Source organism: Zootermopsis nevadensis, unplaced genomic scaffold (genome assembly GCF_977971745.1).
Source record: "Zootermopsis nevadensis isolate Lab colony 2312 unplaced genomic scaffold, Znev_1.0 Znev_ptg000061l, whole genome shotgun sequence".
NCBI classification, from domain to species: Eukaryota; Metazoa; Arthropoda; class Insecta; order Blattodea; family Termopsidae; genus Zootermopsis; species Zootermopsis nevadensis.
The window spans coordinates 21220649-21243838 of record NW_028259192.1 but is presented as its reverse complement, the minus strand read 5'-3'; the positions used below and the strand labels follow the sequence as shown (position 1 = coordinate 21243838).

Below are 23190 nucleotides of genomic sequence, written 5' to 3'. Positions count from 1 at the left end.
AATCACAATAATTCTTATTAAATATTAAAATATTACAATAGTTAACATTTAAAATATTTAAAATATAAAATGATGTTTTCATGGAGAAGGGGTTTTGTCTCGGAATATAATAGATGTTTAGCTAGTTCAAAAAATTACCGGGCATTCATGTAACCAAAAATGTTCTTTACCATTTTAACAGAAGTCTCCTGCCGTATTAAGTCCTCAGCCACACAAATCATGACACATTCCTCACACTGTGTTTACTCAATATCCATCTTAATATTATTACAATCCACGCCTAAGTACCCCACATGTTTACTTCACTTAAACATATTTTCTTGTTTCCCACGCGTGCCACATTCCCCGCCTATCACATTTGTTGGATTTATTTGCTCCAATAAGAAATTTTGGTTTTGGAGTTAAATTTTGTTTTTCTTGTATTATTTAATTGTTTCAAAACACTGGAAACAACGGAAAATTTACACTTCCGTAAGGAGTAACTCAGTGAGGTCAAACACGAGCGGCATGGCCTAAGAAAAGGGGCGAAGTCAGGCCTCCGCCCCATAAAATTTGCATTTCGTCCTTGTATAAATAGTCAGATAGAGCATGTAAAGCTTAAATTTATGATCTCTTTTGAAGCTGAATATCCAATCTGTTCAATTGTATGAAATTTGTGAGGTGACTATTGTTAAATTTGCATTCAAAGTGTAAGACTGTAATTAGGTAGCGATGTGAACGAGTTTCTATAATGATTCATGAGCATTTCTTCCAACTTGGAACTCAAATTTACGTACTGCTAAGTAATCTTAAAATTTTGCTTTTAATCTTTAACCGTTTGAGGCCGAAAGTCTCCTAAATATGATTTAAAAGTTCATTACATTTCAAAAAAGAAAAGAAATTTATTTTTTCCATTCGATGTTTTTCAATCGCTCGCTGTTTATAAAATTTATACTATGGGAAATTGTAGATTTACTGATTATTAAAGCAAACGATACATACATTTACCACTGGCATTGACTTACAGACCTGCTAAATACGGTCTCTGTGGATGTTCTAGAGGCTGCTGCTTCCGTAAATATATTGAATGTCGTAACACATTTGGTGGGAAACGAGTTACTAATAGGTGACGTAACGTCTTGGTCTAACCATTAGCTGAAACTTTTTAATCTCCGTAACGGTAGAGCACCGCTCTGCAAGGAAAATATAAAAATCCGTTCAAAGCACGAGATGTGGTTAGGAATTTATGAGAACTTTACAGAGGGAAGCTGCACAGATGCGTCTGACTGTGAGTCACAGAGATGCATAATGCATTTCTGAGAAGCCTAGATGCTAGTTCCTGATGTGAATCAGCGTAATAATTACAGAAGTCAATGGTATGGAAGAAATGTGCTCTATTTCGTGTGTTTTAACATAGGGTTGCTAAAACTGGCAGTACATGTTCATACGGCATTGGGCTTTAAAAGAACTTTTTGAAGTGGTTCGTGTAAGGTAGATTTGCTGACCATGAAATAGGAACTTACCCATATTTTTATTAAAATATACTAATTCCAAGGACCAGAGATCTTATTGAAAGTCTCATAATATTCCAAAACACTCAAGAAATTGTTTACCATTTGTAGAACGTGAAGGTTCATTACCGTGTTCGCAAAAGCCTGCCATCGGTATCTATCCTGAGCCAGATTAATCTAATTTACACTTATTTGTTTAAATCTTGTCAGTCTGATCACAATAAAATTCCTATTAAATATTAAAATATTAAAATATTACTATAATTAACATTTAAATATTTAAAATATATTAAAATGATGTTCTCTATCGAAATATGTAATAGGAATTTTATTGTGATCAGACTGACAAGATTTAAACAAATATATATTTATCACAATATGACGCAACATTATCATCTAATTTACACCGTTCAACCCCTATTTTTCAAAGATTAATTTCAGTATTATTAATAAATTTCTTGTCACTTCTAATAAACTCTCACATAATGATAGTAACTGCGTAATTAATACTGTGGAAGTATTTTTAATACATTCAATTAACACCGTGTTTAATGACAGAAATTTAAACCGACAAAGAAATGATTTCGTCCAATCAATAAATGAAGGTCCTAAAACATGTGGCATGTCACATATTTACCACCAGGGCGCAGCATGGTGGTAGGTTTTGTGACTACTAAAGGTACATAATGTGGCTGGCAGGTAAAATGTCACATAGGGACATACTGCCTCCAGCTTCAGGTATGACTTCAGCCCTGAAGAAGGAGGTAGCATGTCTCTCCGAAACGTTGAAGTGTATTTTGAACCGAATACTGTACTGAATTGTCAGAAGTGTTTGTGGATTGGCGAGCGCATCGCATTGAACGCGGAATAGCTCCTTTGGACTGAGTGTGTGTGTGTGTGTGTGATGTGTTCTGTCGAGGGAGGAAGCGTTGTGTTGTGGCTTGTCTGCACAGAGGAACCATGATAACTTTATATTAATTAGCATCGCGGTCCATAGAGAAAGTTACATGAGTAGTCCTGCTGTTTCTCAGGTTTCAGTGCCTGAACACAATCGCTGGAAAATCTGAATGGTCATTGCAGATGGCGAGGTCCGAACGAAGCCTCTTAATTCTACCGAGTACGACGTAAAAGAAAAGATATATTCTGCTTGTGTGTGAAAGGTATGAAGTTGTATTTTTGTATGGCATTGGCTAGTTAACCAGAATAATACAGAGAAGCGTCGAACCAGACTTAAAAGGCTTTAAGCCCTTACAGGATTTAGTTACACTCTTCAATTCGTGTCTTATCAAATTGTCAATTCAATATGGCCTTCCTATTTTAAAAGATTTTAATTTATTTTGTTGTGTTGGGCAAGTTGCGAGTACGTGTAAGAGGAATATGATTCAGACAGACAAATTAGCCCAAGAAAATATTTATACGATATTTCTATTATAAGAACGAGATTTAAGACAAAAAATTTTGCTATATTATCATGCAACGAATCAGTAACTTGAATGTAACGTCGAAGAACAGGGAGATGTACGAATTAAAAGACACGGTTTCGACTCCCAGGAGGTGGAGGTGTCACGTTTATTATCGGTATTACTTAGAGATATTCTTTGGAATTCATACAGCCTCCTGTCTATCGGAGGTAATTAATTTTTGTAAATCAGATTGAGCGCGAAGCTGACTATCGCATATTCCTGGTGTCAAAGTTGAAATATCTGAGACTTGGCCTTCTTGATTTGGTGTATCTGAGGTACAGGGATAGCTTCAAGCTCATTACAAGAGATGTATCTCATTGTTTTGTATCTTATTGTAGGTCACTACCACCGGGTATAAACCCATTTGCAATCAATAATAAATAATAATAATAAATAATTTAAAGAAGGTAGGAAGATAAACGTGATTAAGAAGCGGAGATATAAAAGAATGGTCAGTTAGACAAATAAATGATGAATTGAAGGAAAACGAAAGTAAGAATTCTAAATTGAGAAATTTCATTATTATTTTTTTTATTGAAGAGTTTTATTTATGGGTTATGAGATGGATAGTGCGTACGGCCCTGGGGAAAAGAGAACTTACTGAACTCGAAAGACGAGAAAGGAAGAGAATTTTTGGGAGATAAAGGCTCAGTAAGGAGAAGTATTAAAACAAATATTACATGCAAGCGAGGTGATTGTTTAGATTTGATTCAGCTGGGTTATAACAATTCAACATACGGGGTTCTATGAACACGGCTCTTTGAAGTAAAAAAAAGTGTTTCATGATCAGCTGAGCTACAAGGAGACTCTGCTCTATCGAATTATTTAAGTCAGTTAACGACAAGAGAAAGGTAAACATAATACCGGATAAATAAGTGAAGGAAAAGAGATAAAGACAGATAGAATCAGCATTAGAGAAAGGAGCCCTAGTGAAAGTAGGGGGAAAGGAAGGGAGACGGATATGGTCGTAAAATACGAAGGACTGAAAATAAAAATTTACTTGAAAACTGAATAAGGCGATTTTGCTGTAATAAAATTAGTGATCTCATCAGACGGCAACCTTTCACCATTTTTGTTTGTGTACCGAAGTTCATTATTGTTTGTTCTGAAATGTGTACGTTCTTGTCTGCCTTAGTGAACTCCACTCAACAACGAACGAAATGTCATAGCAGTGCCTCCTGAAAAGTCCTTCGTCAGAGGTAACACACTTTCCGGCAACAAATCAAATAAAGTAACGTTTACAATGAAGCAGAAACTGACCGGTTCGTTAAAACATTGATACCACTGATTGATTAAACCTGGCAGCTCTGAATTGAATAGGACCGCGTTAGTGATTGGTAGCTCTGGGAATTCTTCACTGTTTCCTCTTCTATATCCGCCCCCTCTACGATCTGTACCCTCGTATTAATCGGTCTATAGGTCAGTTCACTACGAATTATCATAATCGGTTTAACAAAGCCGCTTGTCTGAAACGTAATGATTATTAATACGATTTTAAAACCAATTTGCAAGCTTCGTCACATCGCGCCCTGAATCTTATTAAAATAAAACAAAATTATGAATAACCGAATTAGTAACGAGTTTCCGATACAAATTCTTGCACTATTATCCAATTGTATAATAACTCGTTTATGGCATAAAGAATGATAACATTATTTTTTAAATATGTAAATTGAACATTTGTGTCTAAGCAGCTTATTTGACCGGGCCACCTTAAACGACAGTCCCGAGGGCCACTTTACTCCAAATCGTTTTGCTCAGAACTAAGTTCTCTAAGATCTGTTTTAATATTATCATCCCAACTTACTTCGTGGGGAAAATAAAATGTTGAAGAGAATTTTTGTTACGAGTTTCGGCAAAGTAAAACTCACATCTTGACAGTTGTGGTTCACTGATCTGTGACCCTTCCTTGAAAATTGAGGCTCCAAGTCCTTCCGAAACGTCGATTACCACATGCTGTACCATGCAGTGTCAAAAACCCAGAACATAATCATCTCGCTTACTAGTGTGAGAAGTTCCTTGTCTATGTAATCTTCCTGCTTTTGAATGCATTAAGAGCAAATGACTACAATCTACCAAATTTTGTAAAAAAAGAGGGATTCATGTGGGCGCTTAGCCACTTTTGCACTGTTTCTTTTCATTGCTGGCGTTTATTATATACCATTTTATTAATACCTTGAAGGTGAAGTTCTTCTGAATAATGTATTACTGATTTGAAAGTGGAAGGTATCTCAAAATTCATCTGCAGAAACGGTCAACGGTATAAATTTTAAAAAAAATCCTTATAAAATCATGTTTCACATAATTTGGACACATACTGGCAAGTATAATAAAATATTTAAGAGATTTCAGCGAAAAACGTGTGTGATTTTCGTCACATCTCATCGTTGAGTTTTGATATTACTCGCAAACTGTTGGCAGCATTGTCCGCGAATGCGTCTGACATGACGTGAAGTTCGTAGAATGTAATTTCACATGCCAGTCAACAGTTCGATGCAATGCCGATGTTTCACTTCACAACAGAATGGAAAGTAAGTGCTTCGTTACAGATTGGGGCGATGGATATTTGTGATAAAAATTGAGTGTGCGTGTCTACGTTCGCTTACAGTTCGTGAACGGACACACCGATAACCAAATCCGGTTTTTTTTAAAATAAAAATATTATGATTTATAGATGTTGATGAACTTTAAAACTGAATCTGAGTTGCTATATAAATATACACAAATAACTTCTAAAATGTGAATTTAAAATAATAGCAATCAGAACCTAAAACAATACAAAATTGAAAATTTTATTCGTGTGTCTGTTGTTGCTATTTCCCGCTTGTAGTTACCTTATTGAATTCCAATTAACTTCACGCTGATTGCAGGTTCCTCGCAGATTTAATTTGTTTCATAGCCGCGTCGATTTGCTTAATGAGTACTCAGTCAATAGACCGCAGTTCTCATTTTTTTTGTCATGTTTAATAAACCCATATCACATGACAAATTCTCTGTGATGTGGTACAGAAAATGACCCGTCAAAGTGACGGGAAAAGTATAAAGTCGTGCCCAGAAACGCATTTTTTGTTCAATAGTATAATAAAGCACAGTATAAAAAAAAATCATTAATTATCTTTACGTAATCTCGAAAGATGCAAAATGTTAACACTTAAAAATCAATATAATCTTCTCGGGCAATCAGCCGCGTAAATCCTATAACACTTAAAAACGTTTTGATGTGTCGTATGAAAGTATTTACATAGTTAGCCATAGGTGCTTGATTAACTTATTTACAAAGCAATATAAAAATATAATTAAATAATGTACAACCAAGGATAACATCATTATCTGTCCTTGCTTAATTAAAGAATGAAATACGATTTAATGTATCGGATTATCAAATATGATATTACATCGAGGTTATAATAATTGTGTATGGTGAGCCTGCCTTAACAGCATTACCATGGCTACGGTTATAAATTATCCAATGAAGTCCAAAATCTCTTAACAGCAAGTAACTTTCGTACGATTTCGATTGTTCTAACAACACCCACACATTCCTAACTATTATTATATGAGGCACTGAAATTCTTAACAACAGCAATGATGACCAAATAGCATTGCTAATTACATTTATAGATAGTTATGTAGCCATTCTGTGGGCAAGAGGGTTTTGTTCGTTAGCTTATATCCGTCTTATGTTTATTGGTTAATCGATCGCAAAATAGCAATTAATGATGAATACAGGTTTATCATTTCAGTAGTTTAATGAAGATAGTCACGTCAAAACGTGTCATATTTCCCTGGATTAAAATGGAATAAAGACAAATAACAAACGGAAATTTTGCGGGCAAACTTTAAAATTACTACTAATTTTAAGAATCATAGATAAATGTGTGATTTTATGAGAGTAAAACACAGAAACATATTTTGTAAAACTTGATTGTGTTTAAAATTACTCAGGATTTTGCCCAAGAGTAATATTCTTTTGCTAACAGTATTAAAACTTTCTATTGTTTCCTGCTTGGTTATTAGGTTATCGTGGTTACACTAAAATGTATTCATATTTTAAGGCAGAACAATTAATTACATCTCGTTACAGATTATTCAACCAAATATGTTACGTGTTTAAGGCCGATAACATGTCGACGGTAAAGGTTAGAATTCTCTACAGCATTTTATATTTCCGAATACAGAAAATATGGAAACACAAACTCGGTATGGTACGTGTACCCCGGAGGGGCCGAAACCACTATCGATATGCGATTATTAAACATGGCGTTTATATTTATATCGTTTCATTTCAGAAAATACATAAATAAGATAAAATCATCGCATCACCTTTTGGAAATCCAGATTTCGCTATTAATATAACACAGATGTTGCCGGTTTCCGGGAGATTAGTCCACGAACATTCTTTGTTTAGGCCTGATGATTGTGGCAGTATATTCCGCCGAAACGTTGGTGTGTACTTAAAGTTACAACAGAGAAGACCAATCCTGGCAATATTTTCCGCCGTGAAAAAAACAAACAAAATGTTGTATTCTGTATTAAATTCTTAACTTTCAAACCAATCTACATGGCCAGTCCATCGTAACTTACTAGGCTTGATGTATTTTTCATATTAACTGCCTAACACGTGATGTTTCTTGCTATTAATGTTGCAAATTGCTAGTGATTTTTTTTTTTGTTGGTTAAAACATTTTATCTGAACATTTTCTCTTAAAAAATTCGTAATATATTCGTGTAGTATTTTAGTCGGCTGGCAACTTCCGCGCGAAATATTTCCTTGGTTACACATTTACTCATGGACGTATCTACATTTGTGAAGGTAGCTCTAACACCTCGTCACTTCCTCTCCCTTGCCTTATATTTGCGAACGTTGCAAATCTGGCAGTGCCTTGCTTACAGAGCAACGCACACCCACTGACGACCTAACAACACGCTCAGAATTCTGAATAGTTGGTAACGCAACCGCGACACACTCGACTCTCCTGAACGTGAGTTTCTAGCGCCTGTGGGTCCAGGTGCTGCTCACAGCATTGTGGGTGATTGCTACCGCTCTGAAAGGCACAGAATTGCTCAGTCGATCATGCAGTCCGGTTGGGATTAACATGCGGTCAGACTACACTGTATGGTTCGAAGACAACATTTGCTTGAGCAAAGTTTTATGTTTCCTACGAGACATGAATTTAATAGCTACGTACGTCACAGTGGCAGCAATATTTATATGTATATATGAGTTAATCATGATTTATATTACAGAAGGAACAATAATTCGTTCAGTTTTATATCAAGTAGAATCTGTGAAAATATTATTATTACTGAAAAATACAACAATACACAGGTTGGTAACAATGTTTTCATCAGGAAATATGTCTGGCCTCGGACAATGATATTTGGAAAGCATTTCTATAGATTGTTCTTAAGAAATGGTTACGTCTTAAATCGAACGCCCTGTATCTGCCACTGTGCCATTTACTTGGGAAGAATAATGAGTTTTCCGAGAAATTCGTTGACCAGCTAAACCACTGTCGGTTTTTATAAAAAAAATTCTTACACCGTAAAGTTGATTAATAATAATGTTTCATGACGTCTAATATTTTTTGAAGACATATAGCTGGCAATTTAAAAATCTAATAGAAAGTCTAATAATTATGGCGTCTATAAAATCAGAGGCAATGTATGAATGTTTACGTATAATCACTCCAAAGCTTCAACGTCGTTACATAAAGTATTGGACAGTCATGATTGAAATGGCGACACTGCGCGTGCGTCATGACGTACGAGTGCGCTACAGAGCAACCGAAATAATTAACGTGAGATATTTATGGGACATTCAGTTATCTGGTCAGGGTCATTAATTAAACACTCTGAGGTCAGGTTAGTGTTCTAAAATCGGGGAACGTTCTTGATTTTGGCGCCACGTGGAGTCGTCAGTAGACGCCAACAATTCTGAGAAACGTACTGAAACCTCAACTCTGAAAATGGAGACAGTATGTTTATCTGCAACGTTTGACGTCTACCGATGAATCTACTGAGATCACCATAATCATTTTCGCCATTGCGGTAAACCTGAAATCTCGCTTGACAAAAATTAATTGTACTGTTGTTCTAGTATTAAAAAATTGTTGAATAAAATTGAACGCAAATGTTGGAACAAAATTAGTTAAATATAATTAGAGGTTGGTAGGGGAGAGTATAATTATATTGATAAAAATACTAGAATTATTTACTTTGGAGCTGTAAACCGCATAAACTCGGTGTTGTACGTGCAGTCTTCTGTATAGAGAAGTCAACTTAATAAATGATTTATAGATCGATCGATCAATGAATCAGTCTGTATCTATCCAACATTCATCTGGTTCATGCTTGTACAAGCCAACAGAAGATTATAGGCCATTTCTCGATAGTTGTGACATGGTGAATTGAAGGCAGTGTGTGTGTGGTACGACATGATGCTTAATGCACCTCCAAATGAAGTTAAATGCTTGACAGTGTTATTTCCTGGAACTAACCACAAATGCATTCAATCGGGGGACGAACAAGAACGAATTGCAGTACATTGCATTCCCACTTCGTTACGTCTTTGGCTGACATGAGTTAATAAAGCAATTCGGTAGGACGTTTTCTGAAAATGTCTTTCATCTTATTGTACAGAATTACTCGGAATATTACTGTCTTCTGGGCTGTTGGGCCGTATAGTCTGGTAGAAGTTTACCGACGTTTCAGGGGTGATTTCTCGAGTAGGGGTTTGCTACCGAAACGTCGGAAGTCTTTTGAAAGTTGATCGTTCGTTCATTTTCATTTTGGTTTAATTGTGTTTTAAATATTCTCCTTGGAACCTGAACTGAGTAAATATTAATGTATTTGTTTAAATCTTGTCAGTCTAATCACAAAAAAAAATTCCTATTAAACATTTAAATGTTAATTATAGTAACATTTTAATATTTAATAGGAATTTTATTGTGATTAGACTGACAAGATTTAAACAAATATATATTTATCACAATATGACGCAACTTTATCATCTCATTAATGTATTTGTTATTAAGTCTAATGTATATCTGAGTTTGTTCCCTGTAAATATGCTTTTACGAAGTGTATCTATGGAATTGCTTGCTGACAATCAGGGTTGCCTTACAACAGAACATCTGTTGTCTTCCACGCGGCGCGACGATATTTAATTACGTAAAAGCTCTACGTAGGTACAGATGATACCCATGTGTCTGGAAGCATTAATAACTATCATTACGCAGATTTCAATTTTAGCTTTGTCCATTATTTAAGCCACGTATATTCGAGATCACCGACATTTGTGAATTGGCTGTAAGACTATTCATATTATTAGCTGAACGGTACATGCAGAACTACGTACGTACATGTGTTTATGTGGGTATAATGTATGCGTTTATCTATTGGTATTATTTATAGATTAGCGACGAATTAAGTAGATCAGAACATGTAGATACGATTAATGCAAATTTCAGCAGCAGAGATGAAGTTTTTAAGAAAAACAGCCAAGTACATATGGTGAGATCATAAAGAAATGACGTCATCCACAAAGAACTACAGAGCCAATATTGGGGGAAAAAATCCACAGATACAGAAGAAACTGGATCCAACATGTACGAAGAATGGACAAGGATAGATTGCCACATTACATTTTTAAACACAAACTAATAGAGAAAATAAACAAAGGACGTTCTTTAAAAAGATTCCTGGGTGACTGAGGTCACGAGGCTTAAAATCCTTGACAGCTAGATGATGATGATGATGGAAAAGATATGTCAAGAAGCTGTCGTGGCCAAATTTAAGGCATTCCCGAGGCACTGAGGAAAAACGACGAAAAATCTTAATACATATATGTATTGGTGTAGGTTTTTAATTCTGAACGTTTTGGATTCTGACGACATTTCTTCTGGGTTGTGACGCCGTGTAGGTTCTTAGGTAGGCACCAAAGGTTCGGAGGAACATTCCGTCTCCATCCTCACAGTTCTTTCTCCTTAACCTAGTCATCTACGTATGAGTCTACACGGCGCCACAACCTAGAAGAGTGAAATCACTATTTTTATTGCAGTAAGGACCTCGTATTTCTGGATGTTAACCTCTAGAATTTCGTTTGGAAATGTGGGCGACTTCGTGACGTGAATATTTTGTGTTGTAATAAGCACGAAAGCGAAATGAGGAGAGGCAATGATACAGCTGTATAATAGAGCACGCAAACAGAAGTCGCTGCTTCGTGCCAGAAATTCAGTCTTCATGCTGCGCTTACGAAGTAACTCTTTTCGCAGAATCTTAAAATGTCTACTTTTAATGGATGTTACGTAGACAGGCAAATGTAATTAAATAATAGATTTAATACATTATAAAATGTATCAGACACTCCTTGTCAAAATACTGAGCATTGATCGGAAAGTTACGGGGTTGTCACTTACCGTTCATGTTGAGTTCGGTCGCAGTTTTAGCAGTGGTGCCATAAGCTGCAGAGCGCACTGAGGACTGTCTGCTGTTAGCACTACTGCTTACAGTCCCAGGTGGGACCGTGACGTCACCGTCGCTGGGGTGCAGGTAATGGCTGTGGTGATGGTGGTGATTTGTGTGCCGCTGATGAATGCTGTTCAGCAAGATGTTACTTGAAGTACGAGACAAAGCTTTCCTCTGCCTCACGGCCTCTTTATAAATACGATAATACATGGTAACCATGACGACACCGGGGATCCAGAAGGAAACGCCCGACGATATCATCATATAATAGATATTAACTTCAAATATGCACACGTGAGGATTTGATTTACGAAACTCTTGATGCTCCGGTGTCGTGTACCAACCTAGGAAGATGGGAGTAAAGGAAATCAGAGCTGGTAGCATCCAGACGTTGGCTATCATGAAACAGACCGTCCTGTGAGTCATTGTAATTGGATATTCTAGTGGCCTTACGATGGCGTAATACCTGTCCACACTTATACAACACAGGTGGAGGATGGAAGCTGTTGAGAAGTACACGTCCAGAGAGTTCCACACGTCACACATAACATAACCGAACAACCATGTTCCACCCGTCAGCTCGACGCTCGCGTTGAACGTCATAGCACAGAGGGCCACGAGGAGGTCTGCTAAGGCAAGTGAGACGACGTAGTAGTTTGTGATTATTCGTAGTTTTCGGTGTCTGACAACACTTATTATGACGAGGGCGTTGCCCAGTACAGCCGCCACGATAATTGTTCCCATCACAAATCCTTTGAGTATGGCTGGAACCAACTCTGGCCACTGAGCTTCTGGGGCCTGGGAAAGCGAGGTGTCGGCACCCGCAGAGGACCCTGTCGGAGTGTCGTTATGGTTGAGCGATGAGACAGTGGCACCGGGACCAATGTTTCCTTGTTGGGCTAGGTCAGAGAGCGTGGCCATTCCACTCAACATTGTTTCAGAAGCGTTGAAGCGTGGGTATATTTTTACACGCGGCTGTTATGAGATTTGCTGTTAATTCTGTGCTGGTCCTTCAGTGATATACGCAATTTATGGAATGTGGTCATAATTTCCAGCACTGAAATAAGTCCTGCGTTTAGCTACGTGTAATTTTTGTTAACTTCATGTTCGTTGCATTGTATTCAGAATGTTGAGGCGGTAAAGTTATGGATTAATTTATAAAATCAACCATGTCTCTGAAGCGGAGTATTCGAATTGACGTTCCATACGTCTATTTAGAAACCTGAAATAAAATTAAAGTAAACGTAATATAATTATATATTTTATAATAATAATAATAATAATTATTAGGCAATGTCGTGATGAGTGATTTGCATTCCGCATACTTTTTATGATTGTCCCGGGCTCATATCTCGCCTACATACCGGCTGTTGTGATCGATTTTAGTGGGTTTCCTCAGTCCCTCTGGGGAAATTCGTGAAAATAAATTAAATTAGTCCAAATATCCTTCATACTATATTCTTCCCAATTCATTATCATAACATTCGACGCTATATTTAGAGAGTCGTTATATAACCACAATTAAATTTGATTGTATCACGTGTATGTTTGTCCTAATCTAACATATGAACCTGTGTTTGAATACGTGATTGTATTCATATAAGCGCCAAACAAATTAATATATTTAGCATAAACAAGAGGCCAGTTGAATCAGGACATTTCATTCCGCATTAACGTAACCATTGATAGACAATTGTACGAGTCATGATTATTGCTACAGTATAATATATAGGTTATTATGGGAGAAACAAGTAATAGATTCTAAATTTTGGTGTGTAGACCTCTTAAAAAGTACAAATTTATTATTGGGAAGAAATTATTAATATACATAATCTGATGCTGGAAACTCGTTTACAATCGTCTCAAAGGCAGAGATTTTATTTCCATAGCTTGGTTTATGCTTGAATAATACAGAGGGGCCCAAAAGAAGTGTATACACGCTTTAATAGATGTTATTTATTCATGTGATTAACGACATATTTTTAGAGAACATCGTACTACACATTGCTACCGTAATTTGATTCAACTTCTAAAAAAGTCCATAGATGAGATCTAATAAAGTGTGTATACATTTTTTTGGGCCCCTCTGTATATGTTTGAATCATGGTTGTTCTGAATAATATCTGCTCAAATAAGTTATCTTTGCATTAAGTCTGTATACTCCTTGTATCATTGGAATAGAATTTTGAAGCATAATTAAATCCTTCTCCTGAAGCTAATAAATAGTCATTCAGCTAATCGAGAAATTTCCTACATTTTACGAAACACAAACCTCGTCACTGCGTTAGCAAGATCCCACCGCTGGACGTAACACTGAGCAATTTTTCCACGTGCAGACGCTAAATCTGAGAGTCTGCGCCCAAAACATTTTCATGCAACATTTCACCGTGCAGTCTGCACATACTGAGTGAAATCAGGAGTGTAAAGGCTTCTGACAGAATGTTGTATTAAGGCACTTTAGTAGCACTCAGAAAGCGTGTCGTATTAGTTGGCACGGAGCTTTGATCTGCAGACTGAACGAAGGGTACACTAATAAACGTGAGACACCTCAGTGGTTAATGGTCTGTTTTTAAACGCAGGCACAAAAGTACCACGTAATACGCCGCGAAATGCCAGGAAAATAGACGGCTGGGTCGTCAGAATAAACAGTACCGTGTTCACGAAAGCCCGCAACTGGAATCTGTCTTAGTCCAGCTCAATTCAATCCATAGATTTCTGCATTACGTATTTAATATGTTTATCAACCTGTCATCTTCGCCAAGGTCTTCCAAATTGTCACTTTCCTTAAGGGTTTCAAATTTAAATGTGTATGGATTTTTTTATGTATTTTAAGACTGCATGCCTCTCCTATGTCAACTTCATTTGGTTTTGTTACCCTAACAATATTTGATAAACAGTACAAGTTTACAATTTTCTCATTTCGAGATTTTTTCCAGTCACTCCTAGTTGCTCCCTCAGTACTGTGTTTGAAAATACAGTACTGAGGAAAATCTTGTGTTGCTGTCTTACGGCTGGACAACATGTAATCTGTGTCCATGGAGGAGAGTTTACCTTGATAAGCTGACAGTTGCACATTTTTGTGTCAACCCCAAGGGTCCTCCATAGTGACATAGAAGAGTGCTAATTTATTTCTCTTAATATTTCTGTAAGTGATGCGGTAATTTAAGCAATGTAAGGAAAAACTCTTGTGCTATATTTCATTCCGCGTGTCTTGTGCTTGAAACTCTTTCCTAAAAGTCAATTCTCTTAAAAATTACCACAGTCGTATATTTGCATCACCTTAAAACGCTGTTTTAAGCACACCGTTTGTAGTCTAACGAAGTTAACAGATGGTCATTAATTTCGAATACGCAGGGATCTGTAAGCAGACTTGACCCTACTTTAGAGTTGCAACAATAAATCCAACGAAAAAACTTGTCATGGTGACCGTTAACCCGGATGAGATACGAAATAAGCACCTCCAATATACATTCCTGGAACGTCACTGTTACATATACCTGATTTAGGAAAAAACATAACAAATTTCTCTAAAAGAAATTGTTCAATAACTTTACTATAATTTCCGTGCTCGCCGTGCTCGGTCGGCAACATCTCCGACTACTACTAATTGCAGGTAGCCTAGTTACAAAATTGCAGGCGTTCAGTGGAAGCATGCGTGATATAATCTAAAACGTAATAATGGTTTGTATTTTTACGGCAATATTTATCTGATAACGGTACGAAGCAGGCATAAAGTAGACCTGGAGACATTCTTAACCTCATCATAGAATAATACAAACGATTAATATCGTAGTTATATTATCTCTACACGTGATAGGGAGTTAAATGAAGGTCATTAAAATGAGCTTGGTTAGCTATTTTGGTCACTTACATGTAACGTCAAGCATCCAATGAATGCATCAGTGAATTAGACATTCAGCCTGATAGTTACCTATGAAGTCAGCCAGTCATTCAGTAGTTCAGGCATTGAGTTATATAACCAGATATTCGTTCAGCGCAACAACCATGAAATCAGTCAACCAATCTCTCAGGGTTATTTTTTCTATTTAATCTGTTGTTATGATTATATTGTCTTACTTTATACCGAGTAAGTGATACATTATCCCGGATGATCTGAACAAACAACATTAAATCAGATAATTATAAGAGCAAGGAAGAAAATATACGCGTAGAGTGGTTTTGCCTGTATTTGACCTTTGATATTTGTGGATGGCAAGGGACATTCCTGGTTGGCGATTTCCCAGTAAGTCACTAAAGCATGTACGTGTTCATGCAAAGTGTCTGTTAGTGTTAACAGAGCTTAACCAAAATTAAAATATTGCTACTAATTACGATAAAATCCTCAAACGTCACGTTTCCTGGAAACCTGTTTGATCCTTCTCGAGTCGTCGTACGTCACAGATGGAAGGACAGAGCAAGTTTTATAGGCACTCCGCCGATATGCGATAACACCTAGAAGGGATCAGAAATTAAGTGAGAATTCAAATGACGAGGACCATAAACCTTTATCATGTTTCATATCCGATCCATTTGATGTTTTTGAGGTAAACAACGCAAATTATTTTGATTCTCCAGTAGCAATACGTGGAGCGGTCTCGTGAGTGTTTGTTCGAATTAAACTTGTAATAGGATTACATGTCCCTGGATTTAGGGATCCCAAACACATTGAACATGAAATCATGAATTCGAGTCTATTGCTTAAATAGGCGAAATCTGAAAAGGTGATGCTCTATACCCATTCAGAGTAAGAGCAGATTACAGGCTTTGAACAAAAACGTATTCTGCTAAGTTGATTTTGAATAATCGTTAAATTTGCCCATTGCCCATATGTATCCAGTTAATTAAGAAATTGAGAGCAGACTTTTATAATATATTGACGTGATATTCAGTTATTATATATGAAGGTAATTGTTGCAGAATTTATGGTGTTTTTTTTAAAATGTTTATAGACCCAAGTAACTAAATTTAATTTTGTTATATTGCAATGTAAATATTACAGATCTGAAGGAGACACATAATTCATGGCATGCACAAATATGTTGTGTTATCGGTATTTTTGGGACGAATAATGCATTTTGATTTTATTCTTTTATATTTAACAATAGAAATTGCGAGTCGCCGTGGAAATCTGATGACGGATTAATTAAGTAACGTTTGAAAAGATTAAAATTAAGATTTGCCGAAAATAAAGTTGATAAAAGACAGTAACACTTTGTCACATATTTATAAAAATATCAGATTAACATTTTGAGTATTTTTTTTTATTGTAATAGAAAGCGCTAAGATGAATTTAATGTTATAACCAGAACGTATTACCATAGATCATAGATATCTCTTACAAAATTACGTATACTCGCCCGCCATCTCTCGAACGTAATCAACACCACTGAAGTAAATAATCATTCTTGTTAGCTTTAGCTTCTCTTAGCAATTTTATCTCGTTTTTGTTTCCCTATATTATCAAAGTGATCCATTTCTAAAACAAATTTAATAGCTAATAAAGGTGTATATAGCTATTAGCTATATATTACGAGCTTAATTGGAAATTAGAATTCATCAGTGTAAATTTCTAAGTACAGACCGTTCCGAAATTTACACACATGTGAACATGTTAATGTTATGGCCAATTTATATCAATGCTCCTTAGTACTCGGAAGGTCGCACTTTCGAATCTCGGTCCAGATACAGGCTGTACGGACTAAAGATTTTCGTGGTTTTTCTCAGTACCTGCAGACAAAGTCTGGGGTAGTATGCTAACTTATTTTCATGTATTTAATTCGTGTGACGTCCGTTAATATCAGAATATTTTATTTTATCTCAATGCAATTTTAAGCCAATATTATCAATGTTCAGGTTATTTATTATGTGTTTTGCTCAATCCCTCTGCTTCTGGGCCTTAAATTCTTCTCACAATTTTGTTATAATATGTTTTTTTATAAATTTGAGCTACTAAAAAATCTATAGGACAGTTTTAGGCAGAGGAAGATTATTATGACTTTGTGACTTTGATTTCGAGACTGTAGGTTTTTAATGCAAGGGTTGAGTAGACTTCTTAGAATGTCTGTACGTACCCTGGCGTACTCGAGATAGTTAATTGCAAAACCTTCTGAGAATTCCCACGTAGACCCTCAGAGTGTTGTTGTAAATTCAAAGATTAAAGTTAATTTCGAACTCGAATTTTGAGGAAGCTTGTTTTTCATCCTGTGACGTAAGATACGACGAAAGGGGAGTTCTCTCATGCACTGACTTACTGGCTCAATGACTAAGTGACTCTCTGGTTGGCCTACTGAGAGTCACTCAAGTGAGGGTAACATTTATAAATAATCATTTATTAAGACATGAGGTACGGGGTTCTCAAGGCGGTAACGTTTATGTTGGTATTTTGTGGTTGCAACGCCTTGTGGACTTGTGGGTAAATACCAACGTTTCAAAGGAATACAGCCTTTATCAGTTCAACCTTAAAGATGAAGACCTACGCTCCGTAAAATTGTTAGAATGTACCTAAAAGTCAGTACGTCCTTGTTAACTCAGAATACCGTCATCCGTACTTTTATATTATCGTCCCATTTGCATCTACGGTGTGTGGCCAAATGACGTTTTTTTCAGTTTTTCAGACAAAATGTAAATTTTGTGACTACTTCAAAATTTTCATAACTGAAATAACTAAATTGAACAATTATAAAACAGAAACACTGCTGTAGATATTGAAGCACGGAGAACATTTTTAATTTGAATGTAATATTTGTAGCCATTCGTTGTACTCTCTGGGGAAATTCGATAAATGGTTCATTCTTTTGCCATATATTTCGTAAGTTGGTTGACATGTTCTGGTCATAATTGACATTTCTAGGCATGAAGCAGAATTCTTTGTTTCTGAATTTTACATATACACCATATTTTAATTCCAAAAGTTTGTGGGTGAATGTTTATGAAAACTTTGTTTCCTTAGGACATGCGTGATAATATGATCTGATAATGATGGTGTTGCATTGTTTCGTCGATTTAACAACTTTAAAATCATAATAACTCTCCCTTATAATATTTATTTTAATAAAACCTAATTTAAGAGTGAAATATTACCACCGTGTAAGTGTAACTGAGAGTTTGCGTAAGACGAATCTTGCTATAAAACATCTAAATAACCTTGACATGTTAAGAAGTCTGTGAGTCGCTAATGATTTAAAGATGGCGGATCCCATAATATTTGTATTGTTTCATGAAATATTAGAACGTCTTGAGTGCATATAAAACATAATTGAACTCATTACATGCAATTTACCATGCACTATACAATAATTATTGAAATAGTGACGCATTTTTTATAATTATTTTTCTTAAATTTGCTTGTGTTATTCTTTGAGCTATGTGAATGTTTTGATAATTTTGTTATTAATACCAAAGAAGCGAATTACAATATTTTCTAAACTTAAAAATTCTCTTTAATAACTTCTCTCTGAAAATGTAATTAATAAATGCAAATTAAACAGAATACATACCGAAATAATTATATACTCCTCACAACAGTTTTGCCTTAAATCTCTTAATCGCATTTTATGTAGTCTTAATAACTGAGTTTATACCAAGTTTTATTATTTGAATTATTTAATTAAAATATTCAATAAGATTAACACTGACTTATTTAAATGTAGGTATAAGTTTCTTCATTCCGTAATCCAATTTTTCACTTCTGTGAGATCGCGATATTTACGCGTTTTAGAAATTAAACATTTACCGTTTTGGAAACTAAATTTCCCGCCACTTCACTGCACACGCATCCACTGCTCCTGTCTCTCACGATCCACATCCAACGAGGGCACGCGTTCCGGTCGCGGGCTGCACTGCCAGCAACGATACTGCGAGATAGCACGTAGGTTTAGCGTTGCGTTGGTAGCGCGGGGGTGGAGGGTGGCTCCCACCCTGACTGCAGAGGGCGGGATAGACGCATCCAAGTGAGACGGTAGATCGTATTTGAATGAGAGTGAGAGAGAGAGAGAGAGACGCAAATTTGCTACTGTCCGTCGCGACGTTAACCTTAACTGGCGCGTGCGCAGTGGCTAATATTATGATGCTGTTCTTTTACGACAGGTAATGTTTTATTATAGAACAGCTGATTTTGTTTCCAGTCTATGAAGAAAGTTCTGACTGGATTTTACTGCCAGTTTGTTTACCACACGAATCTAAATGAATGGATTTTTAGTGTCTAGCGTATGAACGTTATTGACGAAAGAATGTCGATTTTCTATGCGACAAACTGTTGTAGATTAATCAAGTCTTTTATTCTCCCATAAGAACTGCAGACTCTGTGGTTAGGTAGAGATTGATTAGGAATTCTACCTTTGCCTTTAGTGCAACAATAATTAAATCTAGAGGGAAAAAACACGAGTATAAACAGAATTAAGGGTTCTGTAACTCAGGAGACAGCAATCTTCTGAATCACCGGCGTGATAATATGAAATTCTACACAGATTGATCTCCTGTGAACACGGACAACTATCAACTTTTCAAGGAGGACTCCACTTCGAGGATTTAGCCACAGAAAATTCAAATGAAACCCTCAGCCAAAGTACTCGCCCTTGGGGCTGAGGATCTGGGTCACAATTTAATTTCTGTTTACAAAAGGATTATTATTATTTCCAGCAAACGATATAAATATCACATTTTGCTCTTTGTATCTCCTGTTTCACTATTTATTCTCCGTAAGTACGGAATATATTTCATTACTGACTGCAGAGGATTTTTCTTTTACGTGTGGATATTTGCCTTTGGACGTCTCTCTCTCTCTCTCTCTCTTCGTGTAGGCTTAATTAGATTCTATTTCTTTGAGTTTGCAGTAACCTCGACCCGCTCCGAAGTGCTAACTCTCTACGTCTCTCAGCACTTTGTATTTTTTACTCTCTCTAAACGCTGTGTTGTTCTGCTTGTCTTCGCAATCGGGCGTTTGTATATCGGAAGTAAATTAGTTTTCGGAGTAACTTCAGCTCTGTGTCACTTTGTTGCAGCCCAGTTGCTCCTCCCTTGTGACAGATTCTTACAGATTTTTAAGTAAAATACGTACTTGGTCTGTGAATGATTTTCACTCTTGATTATTTCCTTTTTACTTATTTTTACTTTTATTATTTGCACTTAAATTATAATTTCTCAGTACGTTTCTTGGCTCTTTGTATTCATTTCTCTCGGCTCCTTGCTTTATCACCTCTTGCTGTCTCTCTTTCGATAACATTTTCATTACTACATCTTGTCGTATAATATCGAAACTTTCCTTATGCTCTGAAATTACTGGAAAAATTTATAAATATATATATATATATATATATATATATATATATATATATACCTCCGCTAATTTGTTTGTTCCTTGTTGCTGATATTCACTGATTTATCCATTCATTTATCATTTTTCTCCTTCAACTCATATATCTCTCATTAATTTTATTGGTTTGATTCTCCATGAAATGTTTCTGTCTACTCTAAGATTCCTCACTTATCTTCTTTTCTTGTAGACTACGTCGTCCCTGCCTTCTTATAGCTTCTTCCTTCATTCTTAGTATGGATCCAAGGTCACGCTCTTGTCTGTCTCCGTCATGTCCGGTCGCTATTTCGCCAGTGTGCCATGGGCGTGGTGGTAGTTAGTGACCTCCTGGGTCAGGTTCACCCGGGTCACGGCCCGTTTAAGGGCGCCATTGATGCTTAGGATGCTCGTTTCACTGTACAGGTGCCCCATAAAGTTATATACACATTCAATGTTTGGCGTAAAGACATTTTATTAAACCAAACCATTTCATACGTCAGCATTGGTGCGTAATGAATTAGCAAATATTATGTAGGCGTTTCAAAATGACCAATGCCATTTTAAGAGTTTCCGAGGCGTTAGGTATTTGAAACGTTTGTTTTTTATAGTGCTGAGTGGTTAGCCATGTTTTCTTCTGAAAATAATCCCGTTGTATTCATTAACAAGAGACTGGAAGGCATCTCTGCTATTGGGGCAAAGCAGGCAGTTTATATATAAAGATAATGCGTGTATCAAACAGGGTCAATATTACACGTTGTGCAACTTTATAAAGTTAAATCTGTGGCAATTTCTATTATCGTGACCTGCTTTTGACATGTTGTCCGTTTTGTGTTACTTCGTGCTGGCTTTGAATAATAATACTCCAGGCATCGAAGGCTATCATTTACGAGAGTCCAGAGTCGCGTAGTGGTCAGTAATTGAAGCTTTTCAGACCCAAGTGTAGTTCACTCATGCCTGACTTTCACACTGGTTTACACGCAATAACAATGAAACATGTAACTTACAGGATTAATATTGTTGGTATTTGAATGCATTAGTGACATATACGACTTACTTGTCGAGGTATTTTAGACAGAAACACGTCTTATAAATACAAACAAATGTTCACATTTCTTCCGGCGATGCATTTACTACTCGATTTCTGTTGAAAAAAAAATCATTCACTGCTCAAAATGGAAATGGAAATTCAGTTAAGGTTGTAATGATACTTTCAAAATATCCAAATTTTGTTTTTATCGGAACTGTACGGAAATTGTAGGGTTTTGTATATATAACCTCAATAATATTATTGTCACAGTAAATATGTGTGTGTGTTTTATGGACCCCCAGAACTCTGGAAGTTTTCACTATTGATTATGCACGGCAATAGTTCTATTTTATGAGTTATGCTACTATTAGGCAGATTTTAGAAGTTATTATGACTTTTGTGACGAAGATATTCAAATAACAAAGGTATGAAAGAAATGAGCGTGTCACAGTATTGTAATTACTGAAGGCAAGGATGAACATACTTCGCTTTTGAGATAAAAATTAATTTCCCTAATTCTAATATAAATTGAGGTTCCCAAGGCAATGAAATGGTTCATCTGTGTCTAGTCGCCATTTAGTTCGTACGTGGTTACAAACATTTCGGAGGAACGTGTGTCGTTCATGTTAAGAGTGACAGAAAATATGTACCTTGATGCTGGAAGAGGTACGTTCCTCCAGAACTTTGGTAACCACGTACATTCTTGAATACCACAATCGATATCGTAGGAATAATTATTCACAGATTCGTATCTGTCATTACATTACGTAACGAACTATGTTCTTAAAGCTGTTTTGATATTTTGGACATTGCTGTATTAGGGATATCAAGATCTTATGGTCAGCTCGAAATTCGTACGCACCAAATCAAGCTTACCTGCTGTGTACAGACGAATGCTGATAATAGGTTAGGTTGGTTAGCGTGCGGGAGGTCCCTTTCGTGATCAGTGCTGGTAAATATATCGAAAAGCTACTTTCTAGTCGATAAGTGTGGAGCCATTTATAGACTTCCAGCAACCGTGTATTACTGTCCTTGTATAATCAAATGTAATGTTTCCAGTTGGTCTGGTGTATGTACCTCCAGAATTAACAATCAATAACCCTTGATTTCGTATTTGTGTGCGCGCGCGTGGTTTTTTATGATTCTGACTTAAACAGCGTTAACCAGTTGATGTTTGTAATGGTGAAGTGCGGTGTTTTCTTCGCGGTACGGACTGAATTCTTTAATATTAATCAGACGAACTATGATTCTCAGTGTAAACAGCGATTACTTCCTTAAACAGCGTTAACCAGTTGATCTTTGTAATGGTGAAGTGCGGTGTTTTCTTCGCGGTACGGACTGAATTCTTACGTACAGCTCATTTGAAGTACAGCTGATGTACTTTTTAGTACATTATTCTATTACGGGTGAGATGATTCTTTTTCCTCTGGTTAATTAGAATAAATTACATTT

General features: G+C 36.3%; 1 protein-coding gene and 1 long non-coding RNA gene across 4 annotated transcripts in view; one reads left to right on the top strand and one right to left on the bottom strand.

Moving 5' to 3' along the window:
- LOC110830205 (octopamine receptor beta-2R) overlaps window positions 1–12759 on the bottom strand; it is a 58508-nt gene extending 45749 nt beyond the window's left edge. Inside the window, exon 1 of the mRNA XM_087340156.1 lies at window positions 11374–12759. Within this exon, the coding sequence (XP_087196282.1) occupies window positions 11374–12355 (982 nt within the window). The 5' untranslated portion in view covers window positions 12356–12759. The remainder of the gene's footprint in view (window positions 1–11373) is intronic.
- LOC110830210 (uncharacterized) overlaps window positions 1–23190 on the top strand; it is a 266347-nt gene that overhangs the window by 180368 nt on the left and 62789 nt on the right. The gene's annotated exons all lie outside the window — the stretch shown is intronic.